Source organism: Heterocephalus glaber, unplaced genomic scaffold (assembly GCF_053883595.1).
Source record: "Heterocephalus glaber isolate CG9 unplaced genomic scaffold, H.glaber_assembly_v1.0 deba00000937, whole genome shotgun sequence".
In the NCBI taxonomy this organism is placed as follows: Eukaryota; Metazoa; Chordata; class Mammalia; order Rodentia; family Bathyergidae; genus Heterocephalus; species Heterocephalus glaber.
The window spans coordinates 1,277,816-1,305,419 of record NW_028258173.1 but is presented as its reverse complement, the minus strand read 5'-3'; the positions used below and the strand labels follow the sequence as shown (position 1 = coordinate 1,305,419).

Genomic DNA, 27,604 nt, shown 5'->3' with positions numbered 1-27,604 from the left:
CCAGAAGATGGAAGAACAGCTACAGACTGCCAGACACAAAAAAGCCCTAAGGGTTCTACTCTGTCTCCGTCGGGGAAGGTGCTGAGTGAGCACTATCAGGTTCAGAATGAGGCCTCCCTCCCTCCCTGGTGTTTCTGCGAGTCTTGGGAAGACAAGAAAGGGCCTCAGGAGGATGCCACCCCCTGGCACAGGCAGAAGCCTCCTGTGAGACCCACTGCCCTGCCACCCTGATGTCTCAGAGTACCTGCCCTCTACAAAGCCCTGGCCTTCTCCTTCCTCCTTGGCCTGCCTCCCAAATGCCAACTGTGCAGCTGTGCACGTGGGGCCTGGAAGCTGGCCAAGACTCTAGGCTGAGGCAAAAAAATAGCACTGACTTGGGAGGGAAGGAGAGGAGATGTCAGCAAAGAGCTCTTAAAACTGTCAGAGCAGAGACTGTCTACACTGGGGCCCCAGTTCTCCCAACTCACTCATCTTCTAGGAGATTATAACCAAGACGGTCCTTTGCCACAGAGGCCACGGTGGCAACATCCATCTCTCCATCACAGGCCACCTGAAAAGCTGCTGCCCCCACACACCCACACAGTCCACAGGGAGATGCCCTTTGACACCAGCTTCCAGCCAGCTTCCCACCACACTCTGGTTTGAGAAAAGAAAAGCAAATCAAGGGGTATCTTTTCTTTTTTTCTTTTTGGTACCGGAGATTGAACTCAGGACCTCACACTTGCCAGGCAGGTGCTATGCTTCTGAGCTAAATCCCTGGCAAGGGGCATCTTTTCTACCCTGAACCCTACCTGTAGAGGCATAACTTCATTGGTGACCAGAAACAGCAAGAGGTGGAAATCCGAGATGGTATCCAAGAACACAGATGAGGTATTCTGAGACAAATAGGTGGCCAAACTGTGGAAGTCCTGGAACCAAAGGGGCAGGAGAGAAGAAGAAACACTGACACCCTGTTATCTTACCACTTCCAAGCCCAGACCCTGGGGGAAGCTACCGCCTTCTAAGACAACATGTAATGCTAAGGGGCATCTCACCCTCTCTTCTTCTTCTTTTTTTTTTTTAAGTACTGGGGATTGAACTCGGGGGCTGCACTTGCGGGGCAGGCGGTGGAACCACTGACCTAAATCTCCAGCCCTCACCTTCTCTTCTTTAACCACTGAGAGGGTCCAAGAGGCACAAACTGCACAAGGTAAGCATGTGAGCCTCCTAGGCAGGGGAAGCGCTCAACACATCTGCCTGACAAGGTGTGAAAGGACCAAGGGATGTGAGGAACCAGGTGGGTAAGCCTACCCAGCATAAGATAGACAGACAGATGCAAATGCTTCTTTCCTTTGAAGTGGAGTGGGTGAGGAAATGGACCACTTCAGGGCAGAGTGCTCTTTCCTGTCTGGCTGCCCTTCTCAGCTAGGGCAGCAGAGTGTGGAGGTGGAACAGGGAGGGCAGCCATGGCCCAATGTGAACATGTCCAACAGCAATGAGCATGGGAGCTTCAAAAGGGCTCCCTTTGCCACAGGAGACAGGAGTGAGGAACCAAAGCACCAGAAAAGGCCTCACCCATAAACCACCACATTAGAAGACCTCACAACAGGAATTCCTCAGGTAAGCCCTGAAACATGGGCACCAAGCTGCCATCTAGGAGGTGGAGGAGCCCAGACTGCCTTTGTGCAAGGCAGTAACAGCAACCCTGGTCAGGCTTGACCTGGTGGTGAGAGCAGCCTGAGCCCACGAGCCCTAGGGTACTACACATCAGGCTACAACGAGGAGGCCTGACGGAGCCAAGGGGCCAAGAAATGCACATTTTTTTTTTTTCCCGGTATGGGGATCAAACTCAGGACCTTGTGCTTGCGAGGCATGTACAGGACCACTGAGCTAAATCCCCGGCCCAAATATACATTTATTAACAAACAAGCCATGGAAAGGTTAATGCTAGAAGGCACACAGTGACTAATAAATTCTGGAAAAATTAAGCAGTCGACTGAGAATGGTACTTCAGGCAAGACTGCAGGCCACGGACTTGCACTGCAGCCATCCATCACCTGGGCAGGAGAGGTCCCCATGTGATCAGCAGTGCCCCCAAAAAGGGCCTCATGGGGCTCGTCACAAGAAAAATGACGTTAGTTTCACAGTGTGGCAATTTCTGGGAAAACAAAATTGAAGAACTTACCTGCGTCTCACCCAGTACATCCCGGTTTTCAATAGGAAATGGATTTTGCGAAATAGAAAAAGTATAAACTGGATCCTTGGGGAAGGTTGTTGTGATCTAATGAAGGAAAACACAACCAAGATAAACTCTGCTGAAAACAATGTGGATATGCTCAGGCTCACTCAAGTAGTCCCAGCAAATGCCAGGGCGAGTCACACACACAAGGATTCTGAGAGTCCTACAAGCTCAATATTGAGAGTCAGTTAACTATTATTGTCGTCCCCAATGGAGCATTTGAAGCTGTGACACTGGGAGACAAGCGGCATGCTGGGGCTGTCTGAGAGTCTTGCAGCACCACACTCTGCCATGGACAGCAGAGAGCTGGCTTGCCTCTGCCCCAAGCCAAGAGCACGACTTGGAGGGAATGGAGGAGGGAGGAGGCCATCTCAGGAGGTACAAAGTTCTCTTCCCTGGGCGTGGAGGCCCGTGTGGAGTCAGCTGCGAAGCAGAGCAACTCCAACGGGCTGCTGGGAAGCTGCTCACGGAAGGGTGACCTGGAGTTGAAAGCTTCCATCAAAGGTGACCAAAGTCTTTCCTTTGGCTCCAACATCCTTTAGGAACAGCAGAGGGCATTTTAAATCCAACATGTGATCAGTAGAAGCTACGAGGACAATGGTGAATGTGAAGGAATCAATACAAACATAGGTTTTATTCCTCTCAGCAGATGCCTCAGCCCACAAAATCACCCAAGTGTGAGCTATCAACCACCTCTGTCGGACGTGGCTTTCCTCTGCATGTGACACTATCAGGGGCAGGTCACACCCCTTCAGATTTAGGGTAGCTATTGTGACGCCCGAGGGACTACTTCTAAAGAATGAAACATTGTCTAGTCTGTTTTCTGCATCAGCAAAGGCAGCGAGCTGTTTCTGCAGTCAGCTGTGCCAGTGTCAGCACTCTGGAAAGATGAGCTGAAGGGGCCCAGCTGGTCCCTCAGACAAGCCTGTGCAGACCAGCCTCACAGTAAGGACTTGGGCCACAGCGACCTGTGCTGGCTACATGGCCTCACTCTGCTCATCTGGGAGGCAGAGGTGACAGGAGTAGCTCTTTAAAGGGAGGTGCCCAGTGCAGGCCCGCCATGCATGGCACTCAGTCCTGGCTGCAGTTGTAGCTCTAAAGATAGGGGTGAGTGTGTGTGTGTCCATACTACAGAGACAAAATCCTAGACTGCTTGGGCTTTCCTTTTGGGAAGGCAGAGGCAGGAGTGGAGGTCCAATTGCAGAGCACACAACACCAAACAAACTAGTCAACCAAGAGAGGCATTTGCTGGTTCCTTAAGGGGCCCCTGGAGAATGACAGAATCAAAGTCCATAGGGACCCAAGTGACCACCCCAAAGGTCTAGCTCCTTCATCCTGTACCTAAGCTCTTTCCCTACCCAGTCTGTCTTGGGGCCATGAACTGGACCATGTCCCAATACCTCCACAAAAGCCCAGGAACACTGGTTTGTACTTTCCCTGCCTGAAATAGCCACCCTTATCTTTAGGTTCAAGAATAGCAGCCAGGCATAGTGGCGCACACCTGTAATTCCATCCGAGGCAGCAGGATCACAAGTTCAAGGCTAGTCTGGGCAAGTCACCAAGACCAGGTCTCAAAAATAAAATCTGAAAAAGGGCTGGGGATATAGTTCAGTGGTAGAGCACTTGCCTAGCAAAAGTAAGGTTCTGGGTTTCATCAAATACCACCCCTACCCCCAGCCCCACCAGCACAGCAGCTGGACCTGGCCTAGGTGGGCTAGGCCAGGAGCTGAACACACTCCTGTGGACTCTCCAGACCTCCCTTCCACAGGGACAGAGAACTTGGGGTCCAAGGGCAGAATCTGGACCCCCCCCAAGAAACAAAGCACTAAAGAGCACACTATGGCAAGAACTTCACTTCCTATAGAAAAAGGATTGGGGGGGGCCAGGAAGCAGCTAAATCATGCCAACTCCCCCTAAGTGTATATTCCATCAATCTGTTTTCATCTTAATTACACCCTCGGTAGTCTAAAAAACAGATGCCTTTATAGCCCAGGTAATAAATATGTTCTTGGGAGCTGTCAATTGGAATACAAGCATCAATGGGCTTGGCTCAGGGGATCCACTGCTCCAAATGCAATGATATTTTACTGCCTGAATCCATGCCTGTCCTGAGCTGAAATACAGCCTGAATGGATCCTGGCACAAGAGCAGTGTAAGAAATGAGCTACCTTTACCCCTGTGGACAGAGCTTGTGCAAGTAGCTGGTTGTACAAATAAGCCTAGCTGCTGCAAGCACACAGGTTTTGTCCTGCAGCACCTACTGCCCTGTGGCCAATGTGTCAGTCACATCTTTTTGACCATGAGATGCCTCCAGAAAGGCGAAGAGATTATGGGAAATGCAGCAGCAGAGCCACCCGTCTCGGCTCCTGGAGCTCCACCCAGGAAACCACGCTGACCCTCACTTTAAAGAACACCAAGTCCCAGGAGCACTATGGTTGTCACAGCCATGTTCTGGCTAGGACAGTATCTGTGCATGCCAGCCAGCAGGTGGCCCCAACTAAGCCAAGAGAGTGTGGAAGGTCTGCTGGGACACCCTCAGGACTCAGCCCCAAGCAATCCACACTTGCTGCCTTCCAGAGGCTGCTGGGCTGGGGGCAGGGTCCTGTGCACTTCAGTATGGGGAAACTGAATCCCCAGGTTGTTTTCAAGGATATAAAAACCTGAAACTGAAAGAAATAGTCCTTAAAACCATGAATGTTCTAGAACACTGGGGGCTCAGCGACAATACATCCCTTGGCAGCACATGTGGCTGACGTGCAGCACAAAGAGTACTGCCTTCCCTGAGTGGCCCCACCCAGCAGTCCACACCACCAAGGCACCTGAGGGGCAGCCTGTGCAGGGTGAGCATGGGGGCACTTACGTCTATGATCAGATACTCCACAGGTAGGGGCCGGGCCAGCTGGGTGATCTCGTTGCCAAACTTGTCTATATCCTGAAAATAATCAAAGATGAATGGCCACTGAGTGAAAGTGACTAGTGACATAATATTCCTTCTACAACACTTCACCTCTTTTTTTTTTTTTTTTGGTACCGGGGATTGAACTCGGGTCCTTGCACTTGCGCAGCAGGTGGCGAAACCACTGAGCTAAATCCCTGGCCCACACCTCTTTCTTTCTTATCTATCTATCTATCTATTTATTTATTTATTATTATTATTTTAGGCAGGTTCTCACTTTGTAGTACAGGCTTTCCTTGAACTCAAGGCAATCCTCTTGGTTCAGCCTCTCGAGTGCTGGGATTACAGTCATGCGCCACCACACCTGGTAATAGCTCACCTTTTAAATTAAAATCCTTGTTGAAGTGCATAAAAAGCAAAAAGGAAAATGTATATATTTTTGCAACCAACGCACTTGGCAACATTTCTTAGAGCTTAGAGGTCTTTAAGAGAGAAGAGCCATGGGCCGGGGATTTAGCTCAGTGGTTCCGCCACCTGCCTCGCAAGCTCAAGGTCCTGAGTTCAATACCCAGTACCAAAAAAAAAAAAAAGCAAAGAGCCATGTGTTTAGGCCACTGGGAGCCTCCACAGAGAAAGGTGCTCTGGCCCCACCCCCTCTGCACAGCACTTAGCCTGGCACCACACTGAGAGACCAAGGCCGCAGGGCCACACCCCCATTCGGGCTGGACCTGTGCCCTTCCATCTCTGCAGTCACTCCAAGTTCCACGTTTTGAATGTTAACTCTTATAAATGTTACTCAAGCCTCTGAAAACCCGACTACAGAAAGTAAGTACTTGTACGTTAGCAAAGACGTGCACAAATGAGTACACATATACACAAATACGCAGGCATGGAAAACCCCTGCCACCAATCTGTCAAAGTCTAAACTTGTTTTGCTTTGTCAGATGCACAGAACATAAAGTTTAATTATGGGGAAAAACAGCCAGCATATGTTCATTAATCATAAAATGACAATTAGATCTGATTTACGTCAAACATGCTGAGTTCCAACAGAGCTCTAGAAATAAATTCATCAGAACCAACATTTTTCATTAAAGATTCTACAGGAGGGGCCATATTTTCTATCTAAATCATCACTTAGCATTATATAAATCATTCATTGAGCCATATATAAATTACATATCCATAATTTCCAATTACAAGCCCTTACATAAAAGTTTTCGTTTACTGAACCTCCCAGACCTGAACTGGTTGCCAAGCACATGCCCCCAGTGTCCATGAGGCCACTCCTAGCACACCCACATCATCTGGGCCCAGAGCTGTGGTAACTTTTCAGGAGATCATCACAAGCCGCTCCAAAGTCCAACCCACTCCGTCACCCTAGTGGGACATCTCTGAGTCCAAGTGGTCCTGTTCCTTGTGCTAAATTTCTGGTCTGAAATATGTCTCTGTTTATCAGTCTCCTCTTTTTCTCTATTTGCCACCTTGAGCACCAGCAACAAGGATCGGCCCTTTCCTCCAAGTGGAAACAGTTCAAATATTGCTAACCAGCTGGATACACACGAAGCAACAGCTCTGACTCCACTTTCATGTCAAGTAGGCTGTGCCCTCCCTGGCAAATGCCACGTCCCTGCAAGCACAGACTATTGCTTGCCCCTCCTGAAGCTAAACAACTTTCTGCCCCACACAGTAAGGGTCATTTGTTCTTTGCCACACAGATGGCCATGCAGTCAGGACAGCCTTCGTGTCCTATGGCTCTGCCAGCTGGACGGAGTTCCCAAAGATGGGACCCTGCTAAGTGGGGTGCTGGGGCCTCAGAGGAGGCAGTTTCTTGATGAAGGAGATATGATAGAAGGCAGGAATCAACCCAATCAAACTAAATCACCATTTCCAAAAATACATGCTTGCCCCTACAAGAAATAACCTGCAACAGCTCACACATAATTAGCCCATCTGGAATTCATCTTCAAATCTAATTAAGCTCTAATATGCAGAAACATTTTTCTAGCACCTGTTCACTTTAATCTTCCCCTCTAGGGAATTTTCTTGTTAAATGCCCCTCTCTTTTTTGTGTGTCGTTCTAATCTCATTCAAATTTAACTACCCAACTGTACTTTCTCTGTTCCCCAAGAAAATAAAGGTGTTATATTCCCCTTTCTTCCCTGGGGGAAAAACAGGTAACTTCTATCTCTCCCCCATGCCTTCACTCAAATGTTTTAGCCAGCCAATCCCTACCCGTACATACCATTTTTAAAGGCAATTACTTTTTATGGGCTTTAGCAAATGTCAGATGGAATGTGCTAGGAGGAAGATGTCTTAATTCTAAGTCTGGCAGCCACCAAAGTGTCAGCAGTTTTATCTCTACCTGGAGTGAAACACCAGGAGAGCGAGAAACCACAGTCTTTCCTCCATGCCTCACTACCTGCCACAGGCCACACCTGGAAGCAGCCGCGCCATGGTCCTGACATCAAAGAAAAATGCAGGGACTGAAGTCTTTGTGAGCCCTGTGCCAATGGGCTTGTGGTAGGACAGCAGCAATTCTGATTGGCTGGTACCACCTTGCTTTAGAGATGGTGGGCAAAACTCTGAGTGTGTGGCTTCTTTGTTGAGAATTGCAGGAAGGGACAAGTCACAACAGCACTTCATCTGACAAGTTCTCAGAGCACACTGTAATTCATGAGCATGCACCGGGCCTGTTACGAGGCAAATGGAAGCAACACCTGGCATTTCTCAGGCAAGTGCTGTGCCTGGTCTAGGATGGACCCCCATGTGCAGGCCCACTTGGTCCTCCCAACTGAACACATCACAGGCACTGCTGTTGTGCCCAATGTTTGATGGGAAATGACAGCAGCTAGTAGATCCAAGAGAGCTACAGCGAGCTCATCCACATTGAGAGCTCAGATTCTGAACTACCCCACATTCTGCGGCTCACACCAGAGCTGGGCAGGAGGTAGGGCACACATATGGAAACCAAAGCCTTGGGCTCTAGCCCTGACAGCTCACCTGCCACCCCCACTGCAAGGGAAAAACAAAACTATGACTTCAGGAACCATGCTACTGCGTTAAAATATAAGGACACATGAATAGCTTGGTCTAGGATAAAAGTTGGACAAACATCTAAAATTAGATTCCTACCTTGCAGAGATAATAATATATAAAATGGTCAATGGATGTTAAAGTAAAATTACATCATAAAAGCACTACAACAGTATTTAGGTAAAGATACAGTTTGGGGGTAAAGAATTATTTTGAATATTTGATGACAAAGACAGAAATAATAATGAAAACAGATGAAAGTATCTTTGAAGTCAGAAAATAGTCTAGCTCTTCAATGTAAAAATTACAAAGAAGGCCCCAGGATGTAGCTCAGTGGCACCACACCTGCTTGGCAAGCACAAGGTCTTGAGTTCGATCCCTGGTACCGCAAAAAAAAAAACAAAAAAAAAACCCCATAAAAAACAAAGAGAAGGAAAACCTGGCATGTATTTGCCACATATGACAAAAAGCTAATAAAGACATTACCAATGAATGCAGAAAATGATGAATCATCTTACAAATAACTTTTTTTTTTGGTACTGGGGAATGAACTCAGGACCTTGCGCTTGCAAGGCAGACAGTGGCACCACTGAGCTAAATCCCTGGCCATCTTACAAATAACTAAGCACATGAAGAGGAGATTCACAAAGAAAATAATCAAAAGAGCCAGGCATGATGGCATAGGCTTGTAATCTCAGCACTCCGGGAGGATGAGACAGGAGGATCACAAATTTGAGCCCAGCCTTGCCAACTAAGTGATTTAGCAAAATCCTGTTTCAAAATAAAAAATGAAAAAGGGCTGGGAGTGTAGCTCCGAGCAAAGGCCCTGGCTTAAATTCTTAATATCTTTTTTTAAAAAAGAGACAGGGGCCAGGGATTTTTAGCTCAGTGGTTCTGCCACCTGCCTTGCAAGCACAAGGTCCTGTGTTTGCTCCCCGGTACCAAAGAGAGAGAGAGAGAGAGAGAGAGAGAGATACAGAAAGAGGAGGAGAAGGGGAAAGGAGGAGGAGGAGAAGAAGAAGAAAAGAAAAAGGAGGGTGGGGGAGAAAAGTCAAACACAGAGGACTCCCTGCGACAGAGCCAACAGAGAGCGAGGGCTGGTCTGCAAAATGTCTTCCTGGAGGAAATCTGGGCGAGCACGAAGCCCCTACCATATGTGGTGGCACTCAACAGAGTAATCCTGGTTCTGGAAATGTGCCCCAAGTAATTAGGAACACACAGGAAGAACTAGTTATAGGATAGTCCACCCAGTCCTTGTAGGATAGTCAGCTCCCCACCCTCAGGATGCCCTTTCTTCTCCAACAGCCAGCACCAATTGCTGCACTCTGACCCCCATTCTCCCAAGCACTCCCGGTCTCAGGGCCTCAGCACCATCCTCTCCTGCTGGGACATAACCTCTCCCCCCCGGCCCAAGGTGGCCCCTGCAAGGCAGTCTACAGGTCTGCCTGACCCACTTCAAAGCCCACCGTCTCCATAACGGAGACTCGGGGTTGGCCCATTATTCCCACTCCCTGACCATGTGGTCCAGGCCAGTGGCCTTAAGCACCAACACCACACGCTGCCTCCAACTCCACAGACACAGCCCCTCACTGTCCTGAGCAACACCCTCCACCAGCTCCAAAGAGGCAAGAGTCACGTGCCTCACACACTGCCAAGGCTCCCAGGCTTCCAATCTGAAAGTCAGTCTTGTGGTCCTCCTGCATCTTTTTATACTCATCCTGCACACTCAGGCACATTTCAGGAAATCCTGCCCTAACCTCCAGGATTTACCCAGACTTGGGCCATTTCCACCCCCCACCACTGGCCAGAGCCTGGCCTACTCCTAATGGTTACTATTGCTGTTGCTGCCCCTTCTTTTTTTTTTGGTGCCGGGGATCGAACGCGGGTCCTTGAGCCTGCGCAGCAGGTGGTGAAACCACTGAGCTAAATCCCCGGCCCATGCTGCCCCTTCTCTTTAGTCTACTCCCGGCCCAGGAGCTGGAGTGATCTGTTACACCCTAAGCCTGGATGCTGCAGAACGGTTTTGTCCATCCCACTCAGCGGTCTACGCTCTTACTTAACCCCTCTCCACTTCTGATCCAACAATAATAGTCTCTGGTTTGTCATTTTTGTGCTGGGAACAGGCTCCTGCCTCTGTTTGGAATAATCTCCACAAGAGCCAACACCTTCTCTACCCTATTAAAAACTCTACCCTTGACTTCATCCTGACCTCTCAGCCTGTCCTACTTAGCTTACCGTTGCCCCTCCCTGCGACAGCAGTCTCTACAGTGCAAACAACCTCACCTCCTCAGTGGCTCCCCAAACAGTGCCTCGTAGTCCCTGGGTACTTCTAACACAGATGAATGAACACCGAGAGGGCATTTACAAAGTAAGGCGGGTCAGTGTTGCTGAGCGCCACACAGTAACATGGCCTGAGGCCCAAGAGAAAGGCCTGCTTCACTGCTGTCTATGGAGCTGAACATCAGGGAACCACGACCCATGCTCCAGGGCTCTCCAGGGGGAGGCAAGGGGAGGCAGCCAGCTCAGCTACATGTGGTCAGCATGGAAGGTTCCATGCACACCACCTATACCATGCAGGGTTTGCACCTGCTGGAGTCCTACAGCCCTTGGAGGCCACAGTGCAGAGAGGGAGCCTGGGAAAGACACTGCACAGACCTGCAAAGTGACAGGCTTGACCTCTGGGCTGGATACCACCAGGCTCTTGGGGCTGCCAGTTTATCTCCACTGAAGCCAGAGATTATCACTTAAGGAAAAGGAAACAAACTTTTTTTTTTTTTTTTTTTGTACCAGGGATCGAACTGGGGACCTTGCGCTCGTGAGGCAGGCGATGGAACCACTGAACTAAATCCCTGGCACAGGAAACAAACATTTTAAAAAGTAAAAAAGTCACCAGCCATATTACATAAATAAAAGCCCCTGTTAAGGAAGTCTTACTGTCACATGTCCTTAGGTGGTCCTCTCAAGTCCATCAACTAGGGACCCCCCGCCAAGGCCTGGTGTGCTTTCTGCTCCAGCCCCCGGCAGGAGGCTGGAAACTGTGGGGAGGGAGTGGACTTCCTCCAGGAGTAGCACAGAGGCCACCCTCTCCCTGGGCCTGTGAAGCTCATGGAAAGCCTGCATGGGAAGGCAGTGTGCCCTCCCAGCAAAAAAACACAGCGCAATACCAAGGCACGGGTGTTCATGTTCCCAATGGACAACCATGACCTTATACCCCAGGAGCTGGAATAAAGCTCCAAAGGTTTCGGGTTCCCTGTGCACAGAAGGGTCTTTTATAACACCACCAGCACATGCACAAGCATCACAGGATGACATGACAGAACACTCGTACAGCAGACGTGCAGGAGGAACGTCTCAGACCTGCTCCAACACAGGTGAATGTGCTATGCACTGCATGGCTTCCCAAGACCACACTCCTGAAGTGCCCAAAAGCGGACACAAGGCAGGCTCCTCCATGCAAAGAACACATGGGACCCAGACCCCGTCACCAGGTGTATCTCTAACCATGCACGACAGCTACAGACCCAGCATAAGCTCCATGGGGGACAATTCTCTGGAACTGCAACTCGCAGGAGTCTCAGCTGAGGGCCCCCAGTGATTTCCATGGGTGGCGGTGCCCTAGCCAGGGTCGGAGCCACTGAAAGCAGTGAGATGGCATGACAGTTTGTGTGGTGCGGTATCTTAGCACACAGGGCCTTGAAGCAGAGGAACACAGGGTTCAAAGGGGAATGGTGAAGCTTTAGCCATGTTACACACATACACCTGAAATTTTAGGGTTTAGGGCATAGTGCTTATCGAGGACATTAGACTGAGTTTTCCCTTCAGTTACATGAAGTGGTTGGTTGACTGGCCTGGCTAAGGATCTAACTATATCATCCTTAAAGGAAAACACAAGAGCCAGCCGAATGCTGCACGCCAGGCTGTACAAGTCTGGTCTGAATGTGGACATGTGTCTGTGCCTGACAAGCTCACAGAAAGCCCTGGTCAGCCCCACACTGCCACCAGCAGACTGCGCCACAGTGGCGGCACCCTAATCCAAATATACACTGCAACCCCAGGAGGGTGTCTTCCCTGCCAGCACTGTTTGCCAAATCAAACCCGCTCACATGTGCCACCAGAGCAGCTATGTCACCACCATGTAACATACACACCTATGTATGCACTTAGAGCTGGAATCTATTTTACAGGATACCCCCCCCCCGCCAAAAGCACTCTTCAGCCCTTTGGCTAAGATTAACTGTACAAATATACTAAAAAATAATAATAATAAAAAATTTAAAAATCTATTAATATACAAACTAAGCTAGTAGTGGGATACACCTGTAATCCCAGCACTCAGAAGGCTGAACCAGGAGGAATGCAAGTTCAAAGCAAGCCTGGACAACTTCGTAAGATTCTGTCTCAAAAAAATAAACCGGGTGTGATGACGCACTCCTGTAAACCCAGCACTCAGAAGATGCAGAGGCAGGAGGATTGCTGTGAGTTTGAGGCCAGCCTGGGCTACACAGTGAGTTCATTGCCAGCCTAAATTATAAAGTGAGACCCTGTCTCAAAAAACAAAACAAAACAAAAATAAATAAAAAAAATAAAAGAACTGAGGGTATATAGCTCAGTAGCTCAAAGTCCCTGGGTTTAATCTTCAAAAAAGAAAAAACAAAAGAAAAGAAAAACAAAAAACAGAAGCTTCTTGCCTAGCAATTCTGCTTTGAGAATATGTGACCAGTTTCTAACAATAACCAGAAATAACTGAAGTAATCATCAACACACAACTAATTAAATACATTCTGATTTGGCTGTTTATCATTTTGCATAAAATTCCTTTTTTTAATTCAAAAGAACAGAAGCTGGTCATGGTGGCACACGCCTGTAATCCCAGCATTTGGGAGGCTGAGGCAGGAGGTTCACTACAAGTTTGAGGCCAGCCTGAACTACAGAGTGAGACCTTGTCTCAGCAGAACAGATCAGAACAGAACAGAACAGAACAGAAAAGAAATGAAAGAGACTATGATAAATGGAAATGGTGGTTATCATCAAATATGTCTTCCTATTTTTCTGCAGAGACCAAGTATCCATAATGACAATGCACAGCCAGTTCCCAATGGAAAGAGGGGCCTCAACAGAGGGAAAGCAGCATACAAAGACAGGAGCAGAAAGTCCCACCCTCCACCTGGGAGATAACTGGCAGTAGCCCTAATTCCTCAGGGAAGGCTCTTCCTCCACACCGGCCCCATGGACAAGCGCACTTCGAGAGCACACACGGTACAGCACACTCAGGCCTTCGTGCCCTTCTTCAGCACGTGGGCTTTCTGTGCCCACCACTCCTCCTCCCATGAGGCTCTTTCCTGCTTCTCTGGCTGCACAGGATGGAGAGCAGAGTTGTACACAGCACCCGCCTATACGTGCAGGCTTCCCACGCCCCTTCCACACGTGAATCCCAGTGGAAATGTGTGCACACATATACACACCTGCATATCTTCAATACACAAAATAAACTGAGGCTGCATACCAGGGGCCACTGTTAATTCATACTGTGAGCTAAGTACCTGGCTGACCAGGCCTTCAGTGATCACCCAGGACTGTCGTGAGATGCACAGTAATTTCACAACCCCTCTACAGGACTGCTCGATTGTCTCCAACTTTATGACCAGCAGATGACACCATGATGAACAACAGTCTCAGGTCCAATACTGGTGCAAGCCTTGTTTATAGGCATTGGGGGGGGGGGTACCGGGGATTGAATTCGGGACCTTGTGCTTGCAAGGCAGGCACTGGAACCACTGAGCTAAATCACCAGCCCCTATAGGCATATTTTAAATTCAACTGCAAAGTCCACAGGAAGACTAAAAGGATTACTTAAATATTTGTTTGCTTTTATAGCCCTTTTTGTTCAGACTGATTTTTTTTTGGTACCAGAGATCAAACTCGGGCCCTTGCGCTTTCGAGGCAGGCAGCGGAACCACTGAGCTACATCCCCAGCCCCCAGACTGATATTTTCCTGAAACACAATAAACAGTGTGTCAAATCCTAGACAGTTATAAACAATTTAGGAAGTGCTTCCTGGCTTCATTCACTAAGAGAATAGATAAGCACTCCATGAAAGCAACAGGATGACTATGGAAATACCATACATTTCATAACAAAGGGGTTCAATTCTTTTTTTTTGGGGGGTGTTCAATTCTTAAGTGTAAGAAATGTACAATGAGATAAAGGGTATTAAAAAAAAAAACAATTCATACTGCCAGGCATGGTGGCAGATGTGTGTGCCACCTCTGGGAGGCTGAGGCAGGAGAATCCTGAATTTGAGGCTAATTTAATAAGACTGTCTCAAAGTTAAAAAATAAATAAATAAATTTATGTACGTATATATGTATGTACGTATGCATAACAGGAGTTATAGGTAGTGTGCAGGCTCTAGGTTCAATCCCCAGAATCAATCAATCAATCTCTCTCTCACAAACACACACACACACACACACACACACACACACACACACACACACACAAAGTACCTAGGAATAATTTAACAAAGGACAAGGGGCAAGACTTTCATGGAGAAACCCTAAAGCCTTCTGGAAAATACAAGTGTAGTCCTTCACCACGTCCAAAGGGAGAGGACAGCCCTACAAAGGCCCAGTGAAACCCCAAGGAGACCCATCTGTTTTAGTGCAACCTGAAAGGCTGATTCTGAAACTCACATAGGCCAAGGATGGCTGGGCTGCTGCAGGGAAGCAAAGAGGGGCAGCAGAATAAGGTCTGCAGAGTAACCACAGAGCCAGCCATCAAGACAGGACAGTGCTGTCTGGCAGAGGAAAACTGGCCAGTGGAACACAACAGGGTCCATAGTCACAGTTGTGATACAGACACGTGAGGACAGAGAGATACCCAGACTGACAAGGAGAGGGCTTTTCCTCATAAGCAGTGCTCAGACAACTGATCTTCTGAATGGCAAAAAACTGGGGGAAGGCACTGGAAGGGACATAGTGTCCACCTGGTTTCCCCATAGGGCGCTGCTCACTCTGATGGTGAAGGTACAGGCAACAGGGCACAGCTCCAGCTCCTGTGATCTTGACGGGTCAGGTGAAAAGACTTTTGCAGAGGAAGGGGCCAGGAAAGAAGCCTATCTGAGGGGCGGGGGATCCAGTGATACTGAGACCAAAGCCCTCTCCTTCCTTGGGCAGGGACCTGCATGAAAAGAGGGCCCAGCAGATGCTGGGTCCACATGGGCTAAAGGAACAAGGCTGGAGACCCAGGGATTTTAAACACCCAGCCTATCTATGAGATTTCAGCAACACTTTAAAGTGCCCAAGGCAGGCAGCCCACCTACTTGAGCTCCATGAAGGAGGAGCCAAATCAAAAACTTCTGAAGACCAGACCATACCTCCCCGACTGCCTTTTCAGGCCAAGAAGACAAAGTCTTTGTGGGCTGCCCACCTTACAGAAACCTCCACAGCCTCTCAGTGGAAACCCTGGGAGGACCCCATTCCAGAGATGGGGAAAAGCAACGCAGACTGGCTATGTCTTGCTAAAAGACACATCAGGCTGAGTCATTTACTTGCTGCTCAGATGGATGTGGACTGCCACCACCACACTTCCCCACCAGAGCAAAAGAAAATTCAACCTGACAGAAGGGGCCCTGGAATCTCTGGCTTCTTAACATACAAGGAACACCACACAATAATCACCCTTGTGAAGAGGAAAGACAGGTCCACAGAACACACAGACATAAGCACCAGAGATTGGACACATGGACCAAAAGACAATCCAGAGTGTACAATGCGTACTTGACAAAGATCAGTCAACATCAGGTGACAGAATTTGTGGATAAATACAATGGAATAGTCATTCTAACTGTATCCTCTATGTCCAGAGAAATAAGTGGAAACATGGAAACATAAACGAAAACTACAGTAGCTGAGAAAGATGACAGTCTACATCAACAGCAGATCAGACAACGCAGACATAAAGATGAATAACTCTGAAGAAAAACAGAAATTATCCAAGGGGCCAGGGATTTAGCTCAGTGGTTTCGCCGCCTGCTGTACAAGCGCAAGGACCAGAGTTTGATCCCTGGTACCCCCCCAAAAAAGAAATTATCCAAAATGAAACAAAAAGGAAAAAAAACCTGACATAAAACAAATATAGTGAGTTGTGGGACAGCTTCAAGCAGCCAAATGTATGTGCAATGAGTTTCCAAAGGAGAAGGAACAACCAAAAAGAACTGCATGGCTGTGTGTGGGCAGAATTCTAAAGCAGTACCAGGCCAGGCGTGGTGGCCCACACCTGCAGTCTCAGCACTCAGGAGGCCGAGGAAGGAGGATTGCCATGAGTTTGAGGTACCAGCTTGGGTAACATAGTGAGTTCAAGCCAGACTGAACCATACAGTGAAACCCTGTCTCAAAAAATCAAAACCAAAAACAGTCCCAAACACCTCTCATAGGCTTCTCATCTTTAGAAAGTAAAAACTGCCTGATTACAGTGGCTAAATTTGGTATCATGTATCCCAAAGTGAGAACACTGAAGTTCCACTCCTAGTTGTAGAACCGAACACCACAGAAGTCTGAGTAGCTAATAACAAGTCCTAGAAAGGAGTCCGATGCATCGAGCCACACAGGGACTGAACCACCATGGCAGGCAGGCAGCTCATAGAGCCAGAATCCACCAAGATTAGGAGTCCAAGACAAGCTCTCACTGTTCTCTGTGGACTCAATTCTTTTCGTACCACCATATTTTTACCTTATAAAACACATCAGGCACGTACTGCTCGCTGCTGGATTCCTTGGCGTATCCAAGCTCAGGGGCATCCTTACATGGCAGCAGACATTCATCACGGACAAGCGCCATACACTGATTGGACACCTGGTACCCTTCAAAGTGGACCTGGTTGTCGGGACCACCTGCAAGAAAGAGAGACCTTCAAAGAGAATCTACCAAGGAACACTCAGAACTGGTCCATGTCTGTCACCCACCTTCTGACTAACAGGAAACAAACCCTCAAGAGTCTGCCTTGGGTAATCTGACAGGTGACTGGAGCACATGGCCTTGGATGTAAGCATCTGACTGCTGACCCTCCCTTCCACAGTCACCTGTGTCTGACACAGGTGTCACCCATTACATGTATGTCAGAGATGGGAATCCAGACGTCACAGATTCTCCAACACCAGGTGCAGCCATCAAGCATTCGGGATCTTCAATTTTACCATCACCTCGGTGTAAAGAACAGACAGCCCTGCGTTCCACAGGCTTTGGTGCCTGAGTAAACAGAGGATGTGGACAAGGATAAATTCACCTGGAGACTAGGAGGGGTACCAAGTGTGAGAGGAACAAGACACAAGCAATGTTCAGTAAAACAGTCCTGGCAGTCATATCTCACACATGACAGGTCTACCTCACAGAAACCTACATGATCACACCAGGTGTGGGCACACCTCACACACGAGGAGGTGTGGACACCGTGACAGAGCCAAGGTAACACGTGAGCCCCAGTGGGGACTCCTCACAGTCCCCGTGCTCATGCTTGTGCATCATCTTCCAGCACTTCCCTCTTCCTCGCCAAGCTCCACTCCATAAGAACCTTCAAGTTAGGGACTTGGGTAGTATAAACAGCAGCAAGTAGGAGCAATCTCACCAGTTATGCCACACCCCTAAATCAGGAGGGTACGCAAGGCCATGGCGCTGGGTGTGGAGCAGACATACACCACAGATGTGCCTCCAGAATCAAGGTTACACTACCACAACTCCAAGGTCCATTTTTATACCTCCAGAGAGTAAAAACCCCTCAATATCTCTCTTTTAGTTTGACAAAAACAGAGTAATTTACTGATCTGGGATCATAAGGTCAGTCCGTTTGGCTTTCAAACATGTACAAAAACCACACCTAATGACCAAGAAGCCAGAAAAAGCGACCAACAGGGGGTGAGCCAACCCTAACTGGGCAAACCAGGCTGCTGTCTGCTCTGCACTCAGGAAGCAGACTGCAGTTGGCTGCAAAATACTGAGTCAAACTGGCTCCAAAAGTTCCATCCACTGTGTTGAGTACTTTCTCTGTGTACCTAATTCAAGTGACCACTAACACCTCAGCAGCACACACAGGATTAGCACAGCAGTGTGGCCCAGAGCATGGACATCGCACCATGAGCTGACAGGTGAGGAGGAGGCTGGAGCTCACAGGCTGGAGGAGTCAGAAGAGCCACCATGAACACATCTGTTCATGTCTCACTCTGTGCATTGTAAACCCACATGATGTTAAGATCTATCATTAAGGTGTGATCAATGGTTACAGAAAGAAAAGCCTGGCCTTTGAGGACGAGAGAAAAATGAAATGTAGCATTTGTAAAATTGAAGACTGTTGAAAAAGCAGCATTCTTCCAGACAGGTAGTCTCCAAAAGCAATTAGCCAAAATGAACTGCAAAACCCTGGCCCACGTGGAGCAGCAAGAAGCACAATCCCCATTTGCGATTGCTCCCTGTGCAGACAGAGCAGCCTGTCCAGAACTGCCCAGGGGATGCACTACAGCACCAGGAAAGAGGCAGTGGCAGAAAACTGAGTTGCAGTTGAATTTGAGATCCATTTCTTGCTTTTGAAACCTGAACCTCAGTAAGGAGCTCGGTATGAGGACTGGCAAAGTCCCAGAGACACCAGCATCAGTATGAAGTTATGACTTGGGACTCTGTAATGTGCTGTCCTTCCACAAACTCCTTCCAGTTGACTCAAGCAAACCTCCACAGACCCCCAGAGGGATTGTGTGTAATTCCGGAAGCAGAAGACCCATAGGCAGAGGGCCTTTCTGGGCTCAGCCTATGGAACCTGAGCAGCAGAGGCTCTGGGTCCTGGAAGGCATCACAAACATGTAAGCTCAGGCTTTCCTGCCCAAAAAGGAACTCGGGGAAGGGATGGTAGCAAGTGCACTTTCTAGCAGCAATTTAGGGTCCCCACTTGTGTCCTGGCCAAAGGACTTTAACAAAGGGGAGAGGGCAAATTTCACTTGTAGTTAGGAAACCTATGTCCCAGCTACAGTGAGTAAAATCTCAGATCAGGATCTATTAGTGTGTTAGCCAGGCATGGTGGCACATGCCTGTAATCCTAGCACTCAGGAGGCTGAGGCAAGAGGATCACCATGAGTTCAGGGCCAGCCTGGGCTACACAGTCAGTTCAAGCCCAACCAAAACTACATAATGAGACCTTGTCTGAAAAAAAATTTTTTTTTTTTTTTCTGGTACCAGGGATCAAACTTGGGTCCTTGTGCTTGCACAGCAGGTGGTGAAACCACTGAGCTAAATCCCCGGCCCAGTGAAAAAATTTTTTTAAAAAATGATCTGTTAGTACTGTGGACAGCCACTCTTCAGCCAGTGTCCCCTTGAGAAAGTGTGACAATGACAAGACCAAGCACTGAGAGACCCACCCAGCATCCAGACATATAGGGATGCTAACTACAGATAGAATATAAATGAGGTCAGTCCCTGCCTCCAGTCCCAGAACTTTCTACTAAGTGACAGTTCCCAAGGCAGGGACTTCATGAGGAAGCCATATGATATCTAACTCTCAACAGGAGGTGTGACTCAGTAATTGAAGGTAGCAGTCCCAAGTTGGAAACTATTTATAATTTTAGAAATGTGCTAGTTCTTTTGGCCCATGGGATAATTTCCCCGTGGAGACAGTAATTAAAAGGGCTGGGTTTCCATGGGAGCCCAGAACAGCAGTTCTGGAAGTCTATGAAGATGTTTCTGGTTGTCTCAATGATGGGGGACTGCCAGCTTTCATAGGCGGAGCCAAATATGCCAGGCATCTTGCTAGGGGGAGGGGAGACTACAATCCCTTATTATGAATTTATGATGTCCGTAACACGTTATCTATAGCCATACACACGCCACTCACAAGAAGTGACCCGTATCCCATGTTATCTCCAACATCTCCTACCCACTTGATGCAGGCAAAAAACCCTGTTTAGGAGAATCAGAGTCATAATGCTCCTTTATGAACTGTGCCAGAACACATACACACAGTTCTGGCACCACTGACTCTTCTAGGACTACAAAAGTGTGTGAGCTGAAGGAGGGGCACACACCTCGGCTGGGCCGGAGCGAGAGCCAGGAGCATTTAGGAAGCCACAGCTTCAACGGCGAGGCCAGCAGGCTGCATCCACACAAGCAGCCCTATTCCCTACACTGTGCTCATTGATCAGACCCAGCAACTGCAACACAGACACAGTCGGCTCTCCCGTGTGCCTCTCCTCCCGGGCCCCTGGATGTGACAGTCGGGTTGTACTCTGCTTCCTTGTCAAAGCTTTGTGTACGCAGGGCTGGGGATTTAGCTCAGTGGTTCCTGTGCCTGCCTTGCAAGCGCAAGGTCCAGAATTCCGTCCTGGGTACCCAAAACACAAAAACAAAAACAAACAAACAAAAAGCTTTGTGTAAATAGCCAGTATGACTTTCATTATCAGAGGAAAGGATTTTCTCAGAGGAAAATATGTGAGAACAGTTGTTTTTTGTTTTTTTGGTACTGGGAACTGAACCCAGGGCTTTTGCACTGAGCTACATCCCTAGCATTTGGGAAGCTGAGCCAGGAGGATCACAAGTTTGAGGCCAGCTTGGGCAATTCAGGGAGACTCTGTCTCCAAAAAAATTTAAAAGGTGTGTGGGCCAGGGATTTAGCTCAGTGGTTCCACCACCTGCCCGACAAGTGCAAGGACCTGAGTTCAATCCCCATACCAAAAAAAAAAAAAAAGTGTCTGTCAATTCAAAAGGATCTTAATGACTTGCAAGCTTGCTAACATACAGCAAGGCTGAGAAATTCTGGCACTAGAAAGCTTAGTGATCAAGGGTTCTATGGCAATGAAAGTCAGATCCAGTTCCTCACAAACAGGCTTCTTATAATCTGGCATCTTACAGGAGTACTGCACAGAACTGGGAGAAGGGTACCAAGAAAACTGGAAAACTGATTGCTGTCTCTGTAAAGCTTAGGGGCTAGGGCTGCACATGATTAAGGTTAGTGCTTACTTTAAAATCTGATCGAATAGGGCTAGTGGCACAGCACTAGCTTGCGCTAACAAGTGCAAGACCCTGGGTTCAATCCCAGAACCAAAAACAAAGAAAAATACAAAATCTGACCATACAGTGCATTTATGAGTTGGTTCTCCAAATTTCAAATTCCTTTCCTTTTAATTCTTCAGTCATACATCTGGATCTTTCCTGTACAGTATCTCAGGTATATTATAAAAGATTTGGTGGTATGGTTTTATAGACCACAATCTCTTACATACAGTACTGTATCTTTAGCACATACATAATATATGAACACACTCTCAAAAGAGTTTTACAGAAATGGTTTCTTGAAACAACAGCCCTGTTCTTTTTGGGGGGGCAGGGGTGGGGGCTTGAGACAGGGTCTTGCTTATGTAGCTAGGCTGGCCTTGAACTCTCTATATAGCTCAAGCTGGCCTTAAACTCCAGGCAATCCTCCTGCTTCAGCCTCCTCAGGGTTATAGGCATGCGCCACCATGCCCAGTTAACAGTCCTATTCATAATGTCAAAAATGTGTGGGTTATGGAAACACTAAATCCCTCTCCTCGCACAGACAGCTGTCATCTCTGGTTGCAGGAAAAGGGCACAGTAGTAGCCCTGAGTCGGACCCAAAGTCAAGAGTTCGCTTGGATCTGTGATGCAAGCACTGGGCCACAGGAGAGCCACACTGAAGCCTTGTTATCAGGATGATGCTGGCAAGATCAAACTTTTTACTGTAGACAAAAGGAGAAAGCGGGCCAGGGATTTAGCTCAGTGGTTCCAGAGCCTGCTGTGCAAGTGCAAGGTCCCGAGTTTGATCCCCAGTACCCCCCAAAAAAAACCAAAAAAAAAAAAGGAGAAATCTATTCCCACAGTTTCATTAACAAAATCTATTATGACTAAGTTCAGATAAAAAGCTGCTGTAAAGAACAAAATCTATTAGCAGGGCAGAACTATTTACATTATTTCTGACTCTGTTTATACCTGTGGCCACTGCAGTAACAAACTTGGATCCGAAATGGCCATCAGGGGAGAGTCGACAGATGTTGGGGTGCTTGTTTTGGAAGTCTCCTGCAGTGATGCACTCTTCAGAACTCAGGAAATAGGTGTCCTATGATGAGACAGGCGGAACATCAGATTTTACGGTATCACATCAAATAGGCTTTTATTTCTTCTTTAGAAAACAGTAAAAGGTGAGCTACATCTCAGATACCTGTTGAAACAAATACATGTAATTCCTTGCCATTGTGAACTCCTCTAATACCACCCAGACCAGAAAGGCTAGAAGAACTGGGGACTCCCTCACCCTGGTCTGCACAGATGAAGGGGTTTTGCTCTATGGACAGAACCAAGACCCAGCCCTAATTTACCAAGAAGACCATCTTGAAAATAATTTGGTCTGGATGTCTGCATGAGCTCTGCAGCGCCCTGAGCCACAAGGCAGTGTGATTCGTGCCAGACATGGCACCGTGCCAGTATTCCTGTCTCAGCCTCACCTTATTTCGACTGTATCGGACTGTGCCCTTTCGGGTATCTTCTGAGATGAGATCTGTGAATATCCAGCCAACCTTAATGAAAAAGGAAAGCATCTTTTGAATCTCTCCCTAAAACAGATGGTGCTGATTCCTGGCTTCTGCCCAAGGAGCATGAGAAGAGTGTCCTGGCAGAGCGCCCTTCCTTCCTATGAGCCCCGTGAGCAGCTCCTCAGCAAAGCTGCCAGGCCACACCAGAGCTTCCAGAAGAAACTAGCCTCCTCCCTCGGGTGCTACTGGGCTGGGCAAATGCAGGGCCCATTGATCCATCAAAAAGGGTTCTGCTCAGCACAACTGTGCAGGGTACAGGGACAGCGTGAATGGGACCAGCAAGGTGTGGTGAAAGAGAGCTTATAACAAAGGAAGAGAGAAAAGAAGCAAACACTAAGGAGTTTCCAATGCTAGGTCTATCTGTACAAGGTTTTAAAAAATTCCCTGGGGAAAAGCACTTAAGCTTTTAAAGGATGACCTCACTCCGCTGGCTCAGAGCCCCAGTGCAGGGATGGGAAAAAAGGTCTGAGGTCACAGGACCTGAAGACCCATGCCCAGAGCACCTGAAGGGCCAGTCAGAGCTCAGGAGGGCGCCTGCTCTGCTGTGACCCAGGCCTGCATTGGCTCAAGTCAGAATTCCCGAGGCTGTCGAGCAGCACTAGAGGCCAGGCACAGCTGTCCACCTCTATCCTTGGGAATGACGATGGCTGGCCACAGCCCCCTCCAGCACACCCTGCTACTCTGCTCTTCAAACCACTGGGCACACGCAGGATTAGCCCTGTAGTCAGGTGCCCAGGCCAACACAGGCCCAGGAGGTCAGCAGAGAAGAAAGTGAGGCTGGGGGGTCAGGCTAAGCAGCCCGCAAGAGTAACTAGGCATACATCGAGCAGAGTCAAAGTGAGGCCCAGGTGAGGAACGGGCAGTTTATACAAGGCACTTAGATAACTTTGAGACTCTGTGTTATGTTCCCATGAACCGAAAGTTGTGATACACATAGGTCAAAACACTAGACCAGAGGGCCAGGGATTTAGCTCAGTGGTTCTGCCACCTGCCTCCCAAGCGCAAGGTCCTAAGTTCGATCCCCAGTACAAAAAAAACAACAAACCACTAGACCAGCTTCTCATTAAAAAGAACTTCAGAATCGAAACCAAACTGATGAGATGCTTACTTCCTGTTAAAAACTGTTAAGAGGGCCAGGGATTTTGCTCAGTGGTTCTGCCGCCTGCCTCACAAGCGTAAGGACCTGAGCTCGATCCCCAGTACCAAAAAAAAAAACCAAAAAAACCTGTTAAGATATTTTTTCCTTAATAGGATAAAATTGCATTATCTTTGCTTAGCACATTCCTGGGCTTTAAATCACATTTGTAGCCTCTCTCCCCATGCCACCCTTATCTGTAGAAGAATAAAATAATCCAGTCTATTTTTCAATTAGGAATGAAGGATAAAACTTACATAGTTACTAAAAACTGGACTTCTAAGATCAGTTCAAATTCAGTTCAGTTTGTCTATAAATATCAATCTAGAGCCAAGTGTGGTAGCGAATGGCTGTAATACTAGCAGTTTGGAGGCAGAGGCAGGAGGATCATGAGGATTTCAAGGTCAGCCTAGGCTTTACAGTGAATTCAAGGCCAGCCTGAACTACATATAGAGACCCTATCTCAACAAAACCGACCATAAAAAAAACAAACCCATCAGTGTAGGGTTTGAGACAAACCATATCAACGGACTCTGAAAGAAAATCTATTTTGGGGCCAGGGATTTAGCTCAGTGGCACCATGCCTGCCTCAAAAGCACAAGGTCCTGAGTTCAATCCCCAGTACCAAAAAAAAGAAGTGGTGTGGCTGACAGTTTTTAAAATGATGGGTCCTGGGCTGGGACCATATTTCATGCTTAATTAAGTAGTCCTATCTCACACTACATCAACAGACCATCAAAGCCACACAGGAGCATAAGGGAGGCTCCCTCCGTACGGGTCATGCCTGTGCTTGACCACATGTGGCTAAGGAGCTGGTGCCAGACGAAGCCTGGCCTCTCTGCCTGCCTCGACAGCCCAAGCACATGGCCCAGGTGGCCCCCAAAAGGTCCTAACTGATAAGACGACCTCATACCTTCCTTAGGCCAAGTTTGGCAGCAATCTCATCAACTACCTCGGCTTTTGGATCTTCTAGAAGCTCCAGGCTATTCTGTGTACCAATCTGTCAGGAATAAAAGGAAAAAAACAGAATCAGAGGACAGGCACTGAAGAGCAGTACCCACACCCCCTTTTCCCCTCCAGGGCCATAGCAACCCTTCCACTGGCAAAACAGCCCACACCCCTCTGGTCTTCCCTCCTTGGGCTGCAGAGCCCTTCAGGCTGGGTGTGCCACAATGCTGTGGATGAAGGAAGGGAAGGCTGTCTATGCCATCTGATTGAAAGGTTCCCACCCCAGGGAATGAGGCTGTTTTCAAAACTCCCTTGGACAGCAGCTCTGCTCCAGACAGGTTTTACAAACAAGCAAGACTGCAGATGTGAGGTAGCACTTGTCCCAGAATCAGCCTTGGAGCACTCGTGTGCCACGCTGCAGGGGCGATGCCTCACCCCACTACCAAGACAGAGTCAGAGAGACAGCCTGACCTGCACTTGCAACAACAGAAAGGCTATGCACACTGTAACTGGACTGCCAGGCAGACTCTGGCTGTGCCCACAGGACACCGGCTGCCTGGAGGGGACAAAGCTTGCCAACATCTTTTATCTTCATTTAAATGCAGCTTGTAGGTCATGAATAAGTATTACTCCATGCAGAAACCCCAGCCTCAGGGATAAGAAAGTGAAGGTTATCCCAAATTGAGTTATATTCACCAGGTACACTGTTGTTGCTTTTTTTTTCTTTCTTCCTTTCTCTCTCTCTCTTTTTTGTTTGTTTGTTTGTTTTTTGAGACAGGGTCTCGCTGCTATGTAGTTCAGGCTGCCCTTGAACTCACTATGTAGCCCAGGCTGGCCCTGAACTGGAAGCGATCCTCTTACCTCAGTCTCCCAAGTGCTGGGATTACAGCCGTGCACTACCACGCCTGGCCTCTTTCTTATAAATCAGTCAAATTTTGTCAAAACAGCAAAAAACTTTGTTTCCTGAGTACCACCCATGTGGAAGGCATGAATACCTCCAAGGTACAGGTCAAATCCCAAACTCAGCCCAAATCTAGGGAAGGTACTTGCTCAATGACCTGTGGCAGCAGTGCCTTTAAGTTCTGACAAACAGGAGGTTGCTGGAGGGGAACTGTTTCAACCTCCAGGATCCACAGGTCAGGATCTCTGATGCTGTTGCTGCCAGTATGGACACTAGAGGGTTTGTTTGTTTTGTAGGGCCTCCTATGCAAGTGCTCTACTGCTGAGCTACATCCCCGGCCCATTTCATTTATTTTTTAATCTTGGGACAGGGTCTCACTATGTGGTCCAGGCAAGCGTCAAATTTACAATCCTGCCTTAGCAAGTAGCCAGGATTACAGGCATGCACCACCATACAAAATTAGGTTTCTATTCCATTTTTTTTTCAATTATCCTTTTAACAGAACCTTTAAATTCTCCATAAAAGAGGCTTTCTACAAAACAGAATGTTCAAACTGGGGAAGGTGATGCACACCTGTAATCCCAGCACTCAGGAGGCTGAGGCAGGAGGATCACCATGAGTTCAAGGCCAGCCTAAGCCACACAGTGAGACCCTGTCCCAATCCCCCCAAACAGAACAACACAACTCTCAGCTTCCAGATTACAGCGCACACCAAGTAACCTGGGGCTAATGACCCGGGTCTCTGTGGTGGATCTCTGGTGCTATATGGTATCACTTTGTGAATGCACCATCATAAAAGACCTCACGAAAGCAACTCAACAACCCATGGAGATCTCAAGTGTCCACCAGGGCACCACACACTCGCAATCTGTACAACAACCAGAGAGGGCTCATCCACTTGTTAGGAGCCACACATAGCCCCGCACTCCAACGGCCACCCACCTGCAGGTGGCAGTCTCAGGTCCTGTGCGTGGGCCTGAAACAGGCACCCACCCTGTTTGGGTGTTCTGAGAGGTCAGCCACAGAGTGACCTCCAGAACAGAGGGAGAGAGGAAAGCACATGCAGGGCAATGCACACACAGAGAAGAGAGGGAACAGCTACACTGGACACCTGTGTATCTGCCTGGGCTGAAAATCACACTGTCAACATCAAGCCACAGAGGTTCCGAGCCACAGACAGGCAGGGAGCACCTGAAGTGGCATATGCCATGCCTGTAAACTGACTTTGCAACTATATAAATGTGGTTTTCTTCCCCATAAAATGGCAAACATACAGTAAAGTGTAAAGAATTTTACAGTGGGCTGGAGATTTAGCTCAGTGGCGCCATGCCTGACTCAAAAGTGCAAGGTCCTGAGTTCAATCCCCAGTATCACACACACAAAAAAGAATTTTACAGTGGACATCCATATCCTACCATCTAGATTCAGGCATAAACAAGTCTGTCCCTCTTTTCTTTAATTTTTTTTGAGACAGAGACACACTACGTAGCCCAGGCTGGCCTTGAGCTCTTCCTGCCTCAGCCTCTTGAGTGCTGGGATTACAGGTGTGCAGCACCATGCCCAATTTGTCTATCCCTCTTGTCACCACCAATCTAGTGTATTTTTCTGTTGGATTTTAAAGTAGATTGCAAATACTAGCACACGTCCCTCAAAATACATCACAGGTGGACCGGGGGTTTAACTCAGTGGTTCTGCCGCCTGCCTCACAAGTACAAGGTCCCAAGTTTGATCCCTGGTACCAAAAAAAAAAAAAAAAAAAAGAAAAGAAAAAGAAAAATAAATCATCACAGGTATATCATTAACTAGAATTCAACATTTGCTTAATTTTGCATTTGTTGTTGTTGTTGTTGAGATCCTGGGGACTGAACCCTGGGCCTTCACACTACATCCCTAG

At 48.0% G+C, this 27,604-nt stretch overlaps 1 protein-coding gene across 3 annotated transcripts in view; it reads right to left on the bottom strand.

The window, feature by feature from the left end:
* Positions 1–27,604, bottom strand: part of Nploc4 (NPL4 homolog, ubiquitin recognition factor) — a 57,836-nt gene that overhangs the window by 6,462 nt on the left and 23,770 nt on the right. Inside the window, exons 9-15 of one of the 3 annotated variants that reach the window (XM_004860934.3) lie at positions 24,775–24,861; positions 22,640–22,711; positions 22,128–22,254; positions 16,881–17,041; positions 5,079–5,150; positions 2,165–2,260; positions 792–908 (exon numbers count right to left, since the gene is read on the bottom strand). In XM_004860934.3, coding sequence (XP_004860991.1) covers positions 792–908; positions 2,165–2,260; positions 5,079–5,150; positions 16,881–17,041; positions 22,128–22,254; positions 22,640–22,711; positions 24,775–24,861 — 732 coding nt within the window. The remainder of the gene's footprint in view (positions 1–791; positions 909–2,164; positions 2,261–5,078; positions 5,151–16,880; positions 17,042–22,127; positions 22,255–22,639; positions 22,712–24,774; positions 24,862–27,604) is intronic. The other 2 variants (XM_021241332.2, XM_087208306.1) reach the window with 2 other exon arrangements.